This window comes from Symphalangus syndactylus, chromosome 9, assembly GCF_028878055.3.
Source record: "Symphalangus syndactylus isolate Jambi chromosome 9, NHGRI_mSymSyn1-v2.1_pri, whole genome shotgun sequence".
NCBI classification, from domain to species: Eukaryota; Metazoa; Chordata; class Mammalia; order Primates; family Hylobatidae; genus Symphalangus; species Symphalangus syndactylus.
The window spans coordinates 111,218,429-111,235,751 of record NC_072431.2 but is presented as its reverse complement, the minus strand read 5'-3'; the positions used below and the strand labels follow the sequence as shown (position 1 = coordinate 111,235,751).

The following is a 17,323-nucleotide window of genomic DNA, read 5'->3' as shown; positions in this document are numbered from 1 at the left end:
ACCCCTCCCACTCCTTCTACCAACACCCCGCCCCCTGCAGGCTCTCTTCTAGTGCACCAAGTCGTTTTGCTCTCCTTCCCCGGAAGACCCGGCTGAAAATCCGGAAAAAGAATCGGGAAACGCCAGGAGGCATATTGCGCTTGCGCACGGAGGGGCCGGAAGTCGAGGCGGGAGTGACTCTGCTTCCGTTTCTGGTTTTGCTCTAGTGTTTGGGTTTCTTCGCGGCCGCTCAAGATGAACCGACTCTTCGGGAAAGCCAAACCCAAGGCTCCGCCGCCCAGCCTGACTGACTGCATTGGCACGGTGGGCATTTGATCATGCATAAGTAGCCTCAGGACCTCTGACACACCCGACCCCGCCCACCCCCAGCCCCGGGCCCATATTCTTCCACTTCGTTTCGGGTCCTGGGCCCCTTACACGTCATCCCTCTCTATCTCACCTTCTCCCCTTCATCCCTGTTACCCAAGTCATTCCTAACGCCACAAACCAGGGACCCCCAACCCCATCACTGCCTTGCCCTGCCAGCACCCAACCCGTTTTGATGCCCATTGCCCGTCCACTCTCTCTCGCCTTGATCCTCTCACCTCACCCAGCCCTAGGCCCGTACACCCTTCCCACCTCGTCCCGCCTGATCCCTTACCCTTCTTCCATCTGTCATCCCCAGTCCACATCAGGACTCAGCTTGATATCCTAGGTCAACATATCTGTACCTCTGTCCTGGATCTCAGTAACACAAAACTCAGAACCCTGGCGCCTCAGATTAAGCCATCATCCCCGATTTAGGGAATGGCATTAGATCTTCAATCAGCTGGTTTCACTTGGCACTGGCCCATTTCATGTGCCTCTTGGATGAACTCTCAGCCTGGCTTGTCTCTGATTCTAGGGAAATTCCAACTCAACTCAGTGATTCTCAAATTATTTTCTCCCCCAACCCACTTGAAGGCTACCTGGTATATCAGAATCGGGGCAGTGTGGCGGGGGGTAAGAGAATAATTTACAAAAGCCCAGGGTTTCTGGTTGGGAATACCCTTCTTTGTGAACCACTGTTTTTCACCCTTCCCCTTAAGCTCCTTTTTTATTCTTCTGTATTCCTTCCTCTCTACCTGCCCCTTCTGGAATAAGTGTATTGCAGTAACTACTAGTGCATTTGATATTTTCCCCTAAGGTGGACAGCAGAGCAGAATCCATTGACAAGAAGATTTCTCGATTGGATGCTGAGCTAGTGAAGTATAAGGATCAGATCAAGAAGATGAGAGAGGGTCCTGCAAAGGTAAGGTAGGCAGTAACTGCTGCACAAGGTGCTGGCAGAGCCTAGTTTTAGCACCTATAGAAATAGGGCCTAGTTCGGCTGGGCGCAGTGGGTCATGCTTGTAATCCCAGCACTTTGGGAGGCTGAGGCAGGTGGATCACGAGGTCAGGCATTTGAGACCAGCCTGGCCAACATAGCGAAACCCTGTCTCTACTGAAAATACAAAAACTTAGCTGGGCATGGTGGCAGGCACCTGTAATCCCAGCTACTCAGGAGGCTGAGGCAGGAGAATCGCTTGAACCTGGGAGGCGGAGGTTGCAGTGAGCAGAGACCACACCATTGCACCTAGCCTGAGTGACAGTGTGAGACTCCATCTCAAAAAATAAAAAAGAGAAATAAGACCTAGTGCAGGGGCTGTGAGCATCCCTACAGAAGAGATGCTTACAGTCTGGTAAGGAGAAAACATGTGAGGGTGTATCCTTTAGGGAGGAGAGTCTGCAATCAAATATGGAGGGGAGGCTGGGGATTGATCTGGTGGAAAGAGATGCTGGTCACACGTCTAAAAGTATGTACATGAGAATTAGCATATTATACTGAGAAGGTGGTAATCTGGAGAGGAAGACTAGGCTGTGCTCAAGATCAATGACTTGCTAAGCTGGTCAGGTTAGGTTGGTATGTTAGACTGCTTAAGGAGTGGCCTGCTGGGAAAAACTGAACTAGGCATCTGGGACCAGTGTTCTAATACTAACACTGTCACTGCCTTCTAGTTGTGACCTTGATAAAGTCACTTATTTTCCACTCCTGTTAGGTAGAAACATAAAATACTGTGTTTAAGCACATGGACTGTGGATATAGAACTACCTTGTTTTTTCCAGATCCATAACTTATTAACCATGTGAGCCTGGGTATCACTGAACCTCTATTTCCCCATCTGTAAAACAGAGATAATACCCACCTTACAGTATGAGGATTAAATGAGGTAATTGATGTGACCTGTGTACCACTATGTCTAGGATAAAGTAGTACTCAGTAAATGTGAGTTATGATCATCTGTGAAGTAATCTCCTTCCTCATTGGAGAAGACAAATAAAATGATCTACAGAATTCTATAGAAAAGGAAGGCTTTTCCCAGCCATCTTAGTGGATGGTGTGGAATGAAGAGCAACCAGAGGTAGGAAAGCCCATTTAGATTTGAGACGATGAAAGCCCAAACCATGGTGGTAGGAAACCAAAGAATCAGTTTGAAAGTGAGTTCTGAAATCAGCTAACAGGATGACTGTGCATGAAGAAACAACAGAAAGAGGAAAGAGAAGGTTGATAAAAAGGTTTTCAACCTAGAGAGGTGAGAGATTGGTGGGCCATTGTTACTTATTTCCAAGGTGAGATAAGGTTTAGGAGTTTAGAATTGTTGAGGTTAAGCTGATAGGCTATACAAGTGAAGAATCTCCCTAAGGCAACTGGATATACAGAATCAGCACTTTTGGGGCTAAAGGCAGAGATAATATGCATTAGGAAAAGAGAAAGTAGTTCAGGACTCTGGGATGTGGGATGCAAAGACAGATAGGAGTGAAGGCTTAAAGACTGGGCCTTAGAGATACCTGTTTTTGGGAGGGGAAGAACAGAATCCAGAAGCCATTATGCCTACTACTTTGAAGAAGAGAGGAAGTAGGCATGTGAGTTTGAGGCTATGGGAAATTTCTTTTACCGTATATGTGTTTTCCACCTTATTTTTATTAAATCTGTTTTTCTCTCCAGAATATGGTCAAGCAGAAAGCCTTGCGAGTTTTAAAGCAAAAGAGAATGTAAGTTACACATACAATTTCTTTACCTCTAGCAGGTTTAACTAAAAGAGAAATGGTCTTCCATTCCTTCAGGTTTTCATACTATTTTCTAAGCACTCTTGATTTAATTACAAATTTTCACTGACATGCAATCGAATACAGTTAGCTGGGTTGTTATCTGTTGTAACAACTTCCATCTAAATAGAACTTTTTGCCATGATGGAGATGCTCTATATCTGTGTGTTCAATACAGTAGCTATTAGCAACATGTGGTTATTGAGCACTTGAAATGGGCTAGTGTGACTAAGAAAATGAAGTTTAAATTTTATTCAATTTAAATAATTTAAGTAGCCTTATATGGTTAGTGACTACTGTTTTGGACTGACCAGATCTGTAGGGTTTGGTTTTCCTATTATTTATTTTAGAGTGTACCTTTTTTGTTTTTGTTTGTAAAGTTAGGAATCCTAAATGTTTGTTCCCTCCCACCAGAATAAATTTAAAGATCCTTAATTTGTTTTGGGTGACTATGTCCCAATTTTGAGCAGAAGCTAAGTAGTATCTTTGGTGCCTACCTCTGTAGACTGTTCAGCTGATGAGATCCTCTGCAGGGTTATAGAGGTCAGGTATAATTAGCTATCGAGGGACCAGAAAGATTGTCAGTGTCTCTCTTCCTATATTAAAATGACTTTTTACAAGATACCAGATGCCATCTTCCTTCTTTTAGATTAGATAAAATTGGAAAAAGAAATTGTAATGCCTAGACTGGTGAGGGTGTGGTGAAATGATTTACCTTCTTAATTGGTGGCATTGCTAGTTTTAAGTAACCTTTTTTGTTATAAAAAGAATATAGGTTCATTGTAGAAACTTGGAAAATATATAAATATGAACAGAAGAAAATAAAATTTACCTAGATTCTTACTACTAGAAATAACCACCTTTAAAATGCTAATTTCTTCTAGTTTCTTTCCTCTGCTTCTGCATACGTGGTATGTGTGCATATAACTTTTTAGAAGAAATGAAATTGTAGTGTGTATGTGTAGGTTTTCCTTTTCCACTTAATGTTATATCATGAGCATCTCCCTGTTCTTTTAAATATTCTTTGGAAACTTTACATTTTTTAATGAGATTATAATATTCTACCATTTGCTTGCACCATGAATGGACCATTCTTTTTCTAGTTGGATAGTTAGATTGTTTCCAATATTGTATAAAGAACATAGTGACATAAGTCTTTGAGGTAATATTATAATTTGATATAAAACTTTATTTTAAAAACATTTTGAACACCACACATTATATTAGGTCAGATGGATTACCTAATTATGGGTGCAAAATTAATAAAACACCTGGGGCTGGGCACAGTGGCTCACACCTATAATCTCAGCACTTTGGGAGGCCAAGACAGCAGATCACTTGAGGTCAGGAGTTGGAGATCAGCCTGGCCAACATAGCGAAACCCCATCTCCACTAAAAATACAAAAATTAGCTGGGCGTGTTTGCATGCACTTGTAATCCCACCTACTTGGGAGGCTGAGGCGGGAGAATTGCTTGAACCCAGGAGGCAGAGGTTACAGTGAGCTGAGATGGCACCACTACACTCCAGCCTGGGTGACAGAGCAAGACTGTCTCTAAACAAATAAGTAAATAAATAAACAAAATAAAATATGCCTGTCTTCAGGGAGTTCAAAATTCTGGAAAACCATTTAGCTATATGTATGAAGAGCCTTAAAAATAGTTTTACCCTTTGCTCTAAGAATTTCACTTCTGTATATTTATCATAGAAAATAATTATAAGGACTTATTAAGATATGTAGCAGGCTGGGTGTGGTGGCTTATGCCTGTAATCCCAGCACTTTGGGAGGCCGAGGTGGGTGGATCATCTGAGGTTGGGAGTTCGAGACCAGCCTGACCAACATGGAAGAACCCGTCTCTACTAAAAATACAAAATTAGCCAAGCGTGGTGGCACATGCCTGTGATCCCAGCTACTCCGGAGGCTGAGGCAGGAGAATCGCTTGAACCCAGGAAGGTGGAGGCTGCAGTGAGCCGAGATCATACCATTGTACTCCAGCCTGGGCAACAAAAGTGAAACTCTGTCTCAAAAAAAAAAAGATATGCAGCAAAACAGAAAAAAGCAAATGCTATAATGTTAAGTGGAAAATAGTGTTATAACTAAAATACAGTCATGTGCTGCATAACAATGTTTTTGTCAATGAATGACAGAACAGACTGCATTATACCACTCTGGCCCCTATGAGATTATAATACTGTATTTTTACTGTACCTTTTCTGTAGGATGTTTAGATACACAAATACCATTGTGTTACAATTGGCTATAATATTCAGTACAGTAACATGCTGTACAGGTTTGTAGCCTAGGAGCAAGCAGTAGGCTATATCATATAGCTTAGGTGAGTAGTGGGCTATACCACCTAGGTTTGTGTAAATACATTGTCTGATGTTTGCACAATGACGAAAGTACCTAGCAACATATTTCTTAGAATATATCCCCATTGTTAAGCGATGCATGACTGTACATGCAAAGGAGAAAGACTGGAGGGACACATCAAATGATATTTGTGTTAGAGTGATTAAATTGTTTTTGCCAATTTTTCTGTGTGATAACCTAATTTTTAAGTTTGTTGTTCCTTTTTTTTTTTTTAAATACTCTTATTTGGTGTGGGGATACTTTGTTCTTGAGGATTTCTATCTGGTTCATATATTTGCCATTCTCAATTGACTCTAAAAAGGTATGAGCAGCAGCGGGACAATCTTGCCCAACAGTCATTCAACATGGAACAAGCCAATTATACCATCCAGTCATTGAAGGACACCAAGACCACGGTACTCCCAAAACACCTTTTCCTGTTATTTCATTTATTTATTCTTATTCTCTTTTCCTATGGCTTTTTAAAGACAGTTTAACCAGCCAGGCACAGTGGCTCACGCCTGTAATCCCAACAGTTTGGGAGGCTGAGGCGGGTGGATCACCTGAGGTCAGAAGTTTGAGACCAGCCTGACCAACATGGTGAAATCCTTCCTCTACTAAAAATACAAAAATCAGCTGGGTGTGGTGGCGTGCACCTGTAATCCCAGCTACCTGGGAGTCTGAGGCAGGAGAATCACTTGAACCCAGGAGGCAAAGGTTGCAGTGAGCCATTGCACTCCAGCCTGGGCAGCAAGAGTGAAACTCTGTCTTAAATAAATAAATAAATAAAGACAATTTAACCAACATGACTTACTAAAACATTGTGTTTTCTTCTTCCTTTTCTTAGGTTGATGCTATGAAACTGGGAGTAAAGGAAATGAAGAAGGCATACAAGCAAGTGAAGATCGACCAGATTGAGGTGAGACATATGCTAGTTTCTGCAAGAATGTGCACTAGTTTCTGAGAGAATCCAAACGAGTGTACGTGTGATAGGAAGAGCACAGGAGAGGAACTGAATCTTGGGGCTGCCATTTACTAGTAGAGTAACTTCAAGAAAGGGTACCAAACGTCTCAGTTTCCTCAGTGCAAGGATCCTAATACCACATACAGTTACAGACAGTCCCCGATTTAAGACGGTTCAACTTAACGATTTTTCAGTTTGATGATGGTGCGAAAACTATACGCATTCAGTAGAAACCATACTTTGAGTATCCACGTAACCATTCTGTTTTTCAGTTTCCATACAATATTTAATAAATTACATAAGATACTCAACACTTTATTATAAAATAAGCTGTCAGATGATTTTGCCCAACTGTAGGCTAATGTAAGTGTTCTGAGCACAATTAAGGTAGGCTAAGCTAAGTGACGGTTCAGTAGGTTAGGTGTATTGAATGCACTTTCTACTTAAGATATTTTGAACTTACAATGGGTTTATCAGGATGTAACCCTATCATAAGTCAAGGAACTTATGTATTATGAGGATGAAACAAATGAGCTAGTATATCTACACACACAATGCCTGGCCTATAATAAGCATCCAGTAGTTACTTTTAACTAATTCAATGATATTTAGTCTGTTTCTTCGATGGTAGTGGTGTTGTTGCCTATTCCCAGGATTGTCATGAGTGTTAAATGAAGGTATGTAGGTAAAGTTTATGTAAAATGTTTAACCCAACTCCTGGCGTGGTAGACTTGGTTCCCTTTTCTAGTAATTCTCTTTAGATTTTTAATAATAATGTCATTAGTTCCTTAAAGTTAGCATTTCTTATTGGAATTGGATTTTGACCAGGGAGATGAGCCCTAAGAGCTTGGCAGCTCTCAGCTGTCAGATGAACAGCCCAGGTGGCAAGAAGAGATAGCAGAGGGAGTGAGTGGTGACTGGTCAGAGGAGAGAGGCTTCCTTTCTGCATATAAAATGGCGCCCTTGACCTTTACCCCCTGACTAGAATGTCCATTTCCTTGAATGCAGGGACTTGATTTTGTTCACTACTGTGTCCCCAGTGCCCATAACAATGCCCTGCCATGGTTGGTGCTCAGAAAGTATTTGATGGTTGATGAATCAGAGGCTATAAAGGGAGATAAAGCGAAAAAAAAAAAAAAAAAAGGAGAAAAAGCAGTACGGCCTGATTCAAGCAGTGTTTGTTAAAATACCAGGCATTTTATTGCCTCAGCAAAGATATTCTCTGATAATGCTAATCTTTAGTAAGAGTGAAGGCAGGCCGGGCACGGTGGCTCACGCCTGTAATCCCAGCACTTTGGGAGGCCAAGGCAGGTGGATCACGAGGTCAGGAGATCAAGACCATCCTGGCTAACACGGTGAAACCCTGTCTCTACCAAAAATACAAAAAATTAGCCGAGCGTGGTGGTGGGTGCCTGTAGTCCCAGCTACTCGGGAGGCTGAGGCAGGAGAATGGCAACCCAAGAGCAGAGCTTGCACTGAGCCGAGATGGCGCCACTGCACTCCAGCCTGGGCAACAGAGCGAGACTCCATCTCAAAAAAATATAAAAGAGTGAAGGCATTCCTCCCCTCTCTTATTTTTTCAAGCACCCCTTTTAGGTTGCCTTTGTCTGTCTCTAATCCTCCACAAGTGTTTGCATGCATGGAATTAAACTTTGTGATACTCTCTAAAAGCTTCACTGATGAAAGTGTTCTGTGTATGCTTGTCTTTTTTTTTTTTTTTTTTTTTTTTTTTTTTTTTGAGACAGAGTCTCATTCTGTCACCAAGGCTGGAGTGCAGTGGTGTGATCTCGGCTCACTGCACCTCTGCCTCCTGGGTTCAAGCGATTCTCCTGTCTCAGCCTTCCAAATAGCTGGGATTACAGGTGCCTGCCACCACACCCAGCTAATTTTTGTATTTTTTAGTAGAGATGGGGTTTCACCATGTTGGCCAGGCTGGTCTCAAACTCCTGACATCAAGTGATCCGCCCGCCTCGGCCTCCCAAAGTGCTGGGATTACAGGTGTGAGCCACCACTCCCAGCCATCTTTTTTTTGTATAATATCATTTGCCATTAAGATATAATGAAATGCAATGGTATTTTCTGCTTTTAGGGTTCCTTGTGTTTTAATTAAAGCTATTTAATAGGAACAAAAGAGAAACTTTGGTCTTGGTGAATGCTTTGTATGTCTCTTCGTCTTTCACCTGTGGTTGTCTGTCTGTCTCCCTGCCTAATTATCCTTTTCCTGTCCTCCGATAGATTGCCAGCATGACAGGTGGAGAGCCCCTTTAACTCTTTTGGTGTGTATGTGTCTTTGGTTAGATCCGAATTTTTTGGTCAGATTTATTTTCCTAAAATGCTTTACTTGGAAAATATTTTCATTGTTTTATAGCTTTAACTTTTTATTTTGCTGTTGTGTGTGTGTGGGTCTGTTTTTCTTTTGCTTTTTCAGTTGCTGCATATCACTTTGTCAATGTTCTTTTTAGCTTAGTGCTTATATTTTTTTATATTGCTTTTGTTTGTTTATATAATAGAGAACCAGCTAATGTTTTGTGGGATAAATTTTTTCTGTGTCTATCCTGGAGTCTTGCTAGGAATCCTACTCATAGATGATCTGGGAAGATGTGTCTTGATGTGTAATACTATTGTATAAGCTTGACTTGATTAGCTTTCTCTATGTTATTTTCATTGTCTTTTAATTATTACTCAGCCAGTGCTTCTCTGTGTAGCAGAGTGTTAAATATGCATATAATTTGGCAGTTTGGTACTTGGAAATACAGAAAATCAAAATTAAAAAAAAAAATTTCTGCTCCATTTTACTACCCTTTTCACCTTTATGGGGGCCAGGAAGGAATTTTCTTTTTTCTTTTTTTTTTTTTTTTTTTTTTTTTTTTTTTTTTTTTTTTTTTGCTGTTGCCCAGGCTGGATTATAGTGACTCAGTCTCAGCTCACCGCAACCTCCACTTTCCAAGCTCAAGCCATCCTTCTACTTCAGTCTCCTGAGTAGTTGGGACTACAGGCATGCACCATGCCCAGCTAATTTTTGTATTTTTTTGTGGAGATGAGGTTTTGCCATGTTCCCCAGGTTGGTCCCAAACTCCTGAGCTCAAGTTATCCGCCCTCTTTTGCCTCCCAGAGTGCTTGGATTACAGGCATAAGCTACTGCACCCAGCAGAATTTTCAAATGTCTTGCATTGCTTTAGAAATTCTGAAGGATAAATGGTGCTGATTTGGTCCTTTTGCTTTATCAACACTAGTTCTGTTCCTGTCTGTGTGGAATTTTAGTTTATGAAGAGTGTATTGTTGTTCCGCACATAATTAACACAGTAAAATATATATAGTATTAGGTGCTTAGTGTTTTACATATATTATTGCAATAAATCCTTACAATAACCTCAGTGAGATATGGCTATTTTATTTATTTATTTTTGAAACAGAGTCTCGCTCTGTTGCCCAAGCTAGAGTGCAGTGGCGTGATCTCGGCTCACTGCAACCTCTGCCTCCTGGGTTCAAACGATTCTCCTGCCTCAGCCTCCCGGGTAGCTGGGATTACAGGCGCATGCCGCCATGCCTGGCTACCTTTTGTTTTTTTTTTTTTGAGACAGAGTCTCGCTCTGTCACCCAGGCTGGAGTGCAGTGGCGCGATCTCGGCTCACTGCAAGCTCCGCCTCCCGGGTTCACGCCATTCTCCTGCCTCAGCCTCTCCGAGTATTTGGGACTACAGGCGCCCGCCACCACACCCGGCTAATTTTTTGTATTTTTAGTAGAGACAGGGTTTCACCGTGGTCTCGATCTCCTGACCTCGTGATCCGCCCACCTCGGCCTCCCAAAGTGCTGGGATTACAAGCGTGAGCCACCGCGCCCGGCCCTGGCTACTTTTTTGTATTTTAGTAGAGATGGGGTTTCACCGTGTTGCCCAGACTGGTTGCGAACTCATGAGTTCAGGCAGTCCACCCACTTTGGCCTCCTGAAGTGCTGGGATTACAGGCATGAGCCACCGTGCCCGACCAGATGTGGCTATTAATAATTGCATTTTACAAATGAGGAAAATAAGGCTTAGAGACATTACTTCTCATTGAGTAATGGCAAAATTGAACTTGGGTATATCTGACTCCAGAGTCTCACTCCTAACCATTATACCAGCTGCCCTTTGTTATGCTATACCACTTCTTAGATTGGTTTCACATTACAGTTTACCCTTGAACAGCAAGTGCAGTTTGAACTGCACGAGTCAGTTATATGCAGATACTTTTCAACCAAATGAGGATCGAAAATATAGTGTTTGCAGGATGCGAAGCCACCCATATGGAGGACCAACTGGGGACTTGGGTGTGGGCAGATTTTGGTATAGGCAGACACCCTGGAACCAATCCCTTGCGTGTACCAATGGACAACTGCATTTTTAGCCTTGTAGTAATCTCCCAGTTAAGCACAGGTAGATTATTCACACAGGGTTTATGCCCTTGGTCCATTTTTTTCACCAGCCTTGTCTTGGCTGTGACACCTATCATGCTTCCCTTTCTGGTTCTCCATCCAGGGTGGGCCATGTACAACTCATTTTTTGTACCACTTCAGTTGTTTCTACTCTTGCCTCCTTTCTCTACACAGTGGAATCTGTCTTTGGCTGACTTGAGAAGAATAATTTGCTTGTCTCAATAACCTCCCTGTCTTCATTAACTAGAAAATGATTGATAGTTTAGATCAAGATAGTTGCTTGATTTAATGTTTCAAGTAAAACTTTCTGTAATGGTAGACAGCTGACAATCATGTATTCTCACATAGGACTTTGGGCTTCCATGAGGCACTTTAAAATCAAATCCAACCGGGCACAGTAGCTCATGCCTATAATCCCAGCACTTTGGGAGGCTGAGACGGGCAGATCACCTGAGGTCAGGAGTTCGAGACCAGCCTAACCAACATGGCAAAACCCCATCTCTACTGAAAATACAAAAATTAGCCAGGCGTGGTGGCGCACACTTGTAATCTCAGCTATTTGGAGGCTGAGGCAGGAAAATTGCTTGAACCCGGGAGGTGGAGGTTGTAGTGAGCTGAGATTGCACCATTGCACTCCAGCCTGGGTGACAGAGTGAGACTCCCTCTCAATAAATAAATAAATAAATAAAGTAAAAAATAAAATGAGAGATCACCAATTCTATTCTTTATTTTTAAGTTCACATTTTGCCACCAAAAATAGGCGAGGGATTATGTGGGTCAGTAACATTCATAGTTATTGTTAGAGGAAATCTTTGGGCTTGTGATTTTTAGTTCTTTAAGCATCCTTTCATACTTTTAATTAGAAGGGATGTTTAAGAGTTACTTGAACCTGTCCTTTAGAGGAGTGTCTGCTCAGTTGTTAACATTAAAAAATTGCTAGCCAAAGACTGGGATAGGGGAGGTGAACTAACAGTTGTTGAGACCAGTTTATGTGCTTGGCATTTTACATACATTATCTTTTTAAAAATTGCTCATGTCTAGTCAAAGGAGAACGTAGGGGAAAAGGGTAGTTAAAAGAAAATGGTAAATGAGAGAAAATCCTCTCATATATATTTCCATAGGATTTACAAGACCAGCTAGAGGATATGATGGAAGATGCAAATGAAATCCAAGAAGCACTGAGTCGCAGTTATGGCACCCCAGAACTGGATGAAGATGATTTAGAAGCAGGTAAGTTATGAGAAAAGTAATGTATATTTAGTTTTGGAGTCCAAAAGGAACAGCTGCCTGGGACCTTTTCCCAAATGCTAGTGAAAATTTCTATCAGGATTTCCTGAAGGTTAGTTTATGGTACAGTCCCTGGGCAAAGAGCTTGTGAGGCAGCCACATCAGATTGCATACTCCACCAACAACAGTGGGATGGATCAACTCTGAAGGAAGTCCAGGTACAGGCTGACCTGGTGCTTGGTATCTGTAAGTGTCCTCCACATGGCCTTTCCTTGCTGTATTCCTTTTGATTTTGTTCTCCCTATTTTCCTAGTTGGAGTCCTCTCCCTCAGAACAGCAAAACCAATTAAGAAACAATAATTAGGGCCAGGTGCCCTAATCCCAGCACTTTGGGAGGCCAAGGTAGGTGGATCCACTCAAGCCCAGGAGTTCGAGACCTGGCTGAGCAATATGGCGTGACCTTGTCTCTATAAAAAATACAAAAATTACCCAGGCATGGTGGTATGCGCCTGTGGTCCTAGCTACTCAGGAGGCTGAGGTGGAAGGATCGCTTGATCCCAGGAGGTAGAGGTTCCAGTGAGCCGAGATTGCACCACTGCAGCCTGGGCAACAGAGTGAGACCTTCTCTCAAAAACAAAGAAAAAAAAAAGAATAGTTGGCAAATACTTAGTGTGCATCTACTCTATGCCAGGTACTCTACTAGGTGGTGGGAATTTAGCACCGAATAAAAATGCAGTCCCTACATTCATGAAGCTTCTCTAGCAGTGGAAGACATAAATGGTTTGCTTCAAGTAATTAATTACTAGACCACAGACTATAGGGAAGAAGTATGGGGTAGCATGGGAGCACATACTAAGGGACTCTAACCTAGTTAGTAGTGGGAGAGAGGCATGGGACCTGAAGGATGAGTAGGGGATAGCATGAAAAAATGAGAAGGGTTGTCGAATGGCCTCAGGGAGAACAGTCTGGAAGTTATTGCGATAGCCATTTAAGAGATGATGGTGGCCGAGACTAGTTAGGGTGATGGTAGCAGAAACAGACAGAAGTGGACAGATTGAAGATGTCTTAGAAAATTGAGTGGACAAGACTTAATGATTGACCGGATGTGGAAGAAGTGGGAGGTGTCAAGGGTGGCTGTCAGTTTCTAGCATGAGTAACTGGGTAGATGACAGAACCATTCCACACTGGATTTCTATTGTGTGATTCCCCTGTTACATTACTGCTGCTGCTTTCCCGCTCTCTCCATGGTCTATTTTTGCCTACAACCTTTTATTTTTTTTCCATTTATTTCTTTATTTTTTAATTTCCTATCTTCAATTGCCCCTGGTGAGTCTCTACCTGCTATTGTCATTCCTCTTGGCCACTTCCAACTCATTTTACCACAGACTTATTTTTGGAGTCTGATTTCATGTAATGGTCACACAGCATACAACAATCTCATGCCCTCTTCACTGCCTTCTTTCAGGTCCATCGATAAATGAGAGAAATTATTAGCTGCCAGTTTTCTTGGTTACATTTTTTTTAAATGTTGACTGTTTCAATCTCAGAGTTGGATGCACTGGGTGATGAGCTTCTGGCTGATGAAGACAGTTCTTATTTGGATGAGGCAGCATCTGCACCTGCAATTCCAGAAGGTGTTCCCACTGATACAAAAAACAAGGTGAAAGCTTTTTCTGTTTATATTTCAATGCAAAATAGCAAAGGCTTTATGCTTGACCATAAGTCTGGGAATCTAAAAGGTAGTCTTACACAAGAACAAAGAAAGACAGTCCTGGTCATTATTTTGTGAACCCTTGAAGGTCCAGTTTTTCTGCATTGGATGATGAACTGACTGCATAAACACTGTCACTGAGGTTCAGGAATATTTTTATACAATGACAATTTGTGTAACATACATAATCACCCTTCTTGTGAGCTGGCACTGGGTACCACTGATGGGTCTTAGACATTTCCTGTAAAAGCGTAAGCAACACATGCATGAGACTTGCTAGGCAGCAGTGAAAAAGTCTCACTCTCCATACACACCAGTTAATTACTGACTGGATTTTTAATTTTATTTTCCTTTCTTTTTCTTTTTTTTTTTTTTCCTGTACACACAGGAGTTTAGAATGGGTGGATTTTCTAAACTATGGATTAATAATTTAAGCATAAAATTTAATGTAGAAAGATTCTAGTTTAAGGCAAAAGAATCAGAACACCTGACACTAAGTATGACTAATTACTTAGCTATTGTAAGCTTTTCTTTTCCTTGCATCTGTAAAATGCAGATAATTACAAGTATCTCACATAATTGTTGTGCAAGCAAATTAGATCTTGTATGTAAAGGACTTTGCAAACTTAAAGCTCTGTCCAAATCTACATGATTGTCTTTTTTTTTTGAGACAGAGACTCATTCTGTCACTCAGGCTGGAGTGCAGTGGCATGATCTCAGCTCACTGCAACCTCCGCCCCCCTGGTTCAAGCAATCCTCGTGCCTCAGCCACCCCAGGTAGCTGGGATTACAGGTGTGCGCCAACATGCCTGGCTAATTTTTGTATTTTTAGTAGAGACGAGGTTTCACCATGTTGGCCAGACTGGTGTCAAACTCCTGGTCTCAAGTGATCTGCCTGCCTCAGCCTTCCAAAGTGCTGGGATTACAGGCATGAGCCACTAATAATGACAACCAGGCTGGGCAAGGTGTGGCTTTGAGCAAAATAGCAGAAATTTATGTCTTCTTTTTGAACCTCATCAGTTTTTCCTGCCTGTAAAATGTGAGAGCAAAGGGCAGGGAGCAGGTAATTTCTTCGGTCCATTATTACTGGTTTCTGTGAGTATGCATCTTCCTCTATTGTATCCTTCCCTTCTCTGTTGAGCCTGGGATAGTCTTGCCTTTCTGAACTGCCCACTCCTCCCCGACCTCTCTGGCAACTTCAAGGTCCCAGGTCCATGGGTTGCTTTTTCTCAGCAACCCATGAAATAATTTTTATTAACACTACCATAGCCCACCTTGTTAATTTCCTAGTAACAAGTCCCTGAAGCGGCCGGGCGCGGTGGCTCAAGCCTGTAATCCCAGCACTTTGGGAGGCTGAGGCGGGCGGATCACAAGGTCAAGAGATCGAGACCATCCTGGCCAACATGGTGAAACCCCGTCTCTACTAAAAATACAAAAAATTAGCCGGGCGTGATGGCAGGCTCCTGTAATCCCAGCTACTTGGGAGGCTGAGGCAGGAGAATCGCTTGAAGCCAGGAGGCGGAGCTTGCAGTGAGCCGAGGTCATGCCATTGCACCACTCCAGCCTGGGCAAAAAGAGTGAAACTCCGTCTCAAAAAAAAAAAAAAAGTCCCTGAAGCATCAATGTTATTTCCACTTTGAGAAGGTCACAGATTCCTGAGTTATATATGCTATGGATATATGGCAGTTTTGTTGTTGTTGTTTTATCTTTTTGAGATGGAGTCTCGCTCTGTCACCCAGGCTGGAGTGCAGTGGCACAATCTCAGCTCACTGCAGCCTCCACCCCCGGGTTCAAGCAATCCTCCCACCTCAGCCTCCCAAGTAGCTGAGATTACAGGCATGCTTCACTACACCTGGCTAATTTTTTTGTTTTTAGTAGAGATGGGATTTCACTATGTTGGTCAGGCTGGCCTCGATCTCCTGACCTCAAATGATCCACCTGCTTCAGCCTTCCAAAGTGCTGGGATTACAGGCGTGAGCCACCGCGCCCGGCCTGTTGTTGTTTTTAAAGTAAAGGAATAAAAGAATGGCTACTCCATAGGCAGAGCAGCCCTGGTGTTTTCATTGATAGTGATGTCGCTGCCTATGATTATAGTAAAGCATGATATGGAAGTGACTGCCTATCCAAGGGCACTGCTCCTTCAAGGATTTGGGAGGCTAAGAAAGGTATTGGTCCACATTAGGGATCAGAGTGAAAATGCAAATCTGGAGGCAAGGACCCACTCCTCAACCTTTCCTTTTTGACCCTCCTAGCCTCCTTTTCCCCTTTCCAGGTTTACTCTTAGATTTCTCTTTCTCCCTCTTTCACTCTCTTTCCCCTGTGGAGGAGTCCCCTTTTGGCCCTTTCTAGTTCTCTTCTTGATTCATCACTTCCTCCTTTACCTTTCATGAAAAAGCTTGTTCTCATCTTATGAGTGCAATTTTGGTTTTGATTGATTAAATACTTGGAAATGAGTTTTAACTATTAAATGTTTGTAATCCTTTTTTTTTTTTTTATCAAATAGAAAAATAGTGGCACTAAACATTGCTTCCTTTTTACAGGATGGAGTTCTGGTGGATGAATTTGGATTGCCACAGATCCCTGCTTCATAGATTTGCATCATTCAAGTGTATCTTGTAAAACAAACACATACTATGGGACTAGGAAATATTTATCTTTCCAAATTTGCCATAACAGATTTAGGTTTCTTTCCTTTCTTTGAAGGAAAGTTTAATTACATTGCTCTTTTATTTTTTCCATTAAGAGACTCATTGCTTGGGAAATGCTTTCTTCGTACTAAAATTTGATTCCTTTTTTTCTTATGAAAAACGAACTCAGTTTAAAAGTATTTTTAGCTCGTATGACTTGTTTTCATTCATTAATAATAATTTGAAATAAAACTAAGGAAATGGAATCTTAAAAGTCTATGACAGTGTAACTCTACAGTCTCAAAATGACCTGATAAATTGATAAGACAAAGATGAGATTATTGGGGCTGTTCATATTATGATTCAGAATCATTTTCTATTGTGGTATTATAGGTTGGTTAAAGTGATGGCCTTTTTGATGGGTTTTGTTGTGTCTTGTGAACAAGTCTTACTGTGTCCATTATTGGAATGGAATTATCACTACTGTATCATGAGTGGGTATTTTGATTCTATGGTTCCCTCAGTATTACATCTTGACTTGTAATCAATAATGAATATTTCTTGATATTTAATGTATAGGACATTTATTTATACTCAATAAATATTTTTCAAAAGGATATAATTTTAATAATATCAGTTCAGCTTAAAACCTCTACTGCGGAAACCAAATTTAATAGAATTTTAATGTCATTTCAGCCTATAACTCCACTACAGAAACCAAATTAACCAGTAGCATTGTGAGGAAAGAGCAAGGAACAATCTGGGCTTGGGCCCTGGGTCTACCATTTACTAACTACTGAGTAGTCTATTCAACTTCTCTAACCTGCTGTTTCCTTATTAGTAAAATCATGCTTAACTCACAGAGCTTTTGTGAGGAATAACTGAGGTAATGGTCATAAGTACCTTGTTAACTGCAAGGGGCTATTCT

At 41.7% G+C, this 17,323-nt stretch overlaps 1 protein-coding gene across 3 annotated transcripts; it reads left to right on the top strand.

The window, feature by feature from the left end:
• The first annotated feature begins 24 nt into the window (after positions 1 to 24).
• On the top strand, positions 25 to 17,012 carry CHMP5 (charged multivesicular body protein 5). 3 transcript variants are annotated; one of them, XM_055293982.2, is made up of 8 exons: positions 25 to 303; positions 1,166 to 1,270; positions 3,005 to 3,051; positions 5,779 to 5,872; positions 6,304 to 6,375; positions 11,952 to 12,060; positions 13,605 to 13,717; positions 16,309 to 17,012. In XM_055293982.2, the coding sequence occupies exons 1-8, from the start codon at positions 235 to 237 to the stop codon at positions 16,357 to 16,359; spliced, it is 660 nt and encodes a 219-aa protein (XP_055149957.1). In that variant the 5' UTR covers positions 25 to 234; the 3' UTR covers positions 16,360 to 17,012. The 3 variants fall into 3 exon arrangements, 2 of the variants coding, with proteins under 2 accessions (XP_055149957.1, XP_055149958.1); XR_010113563.1 differs by having other exon boundaries at positions 135 to 303; positions 13,605 to 14,561; positions 15,740 to 17,012; XM_055293983.2 differs by lacking the exon at positions 13,605 to 13,717 and having other exon boundaries at positions 139 to 303.
• Positions 17,013 to 17,323: the final 311 nt, after the last annotated feature.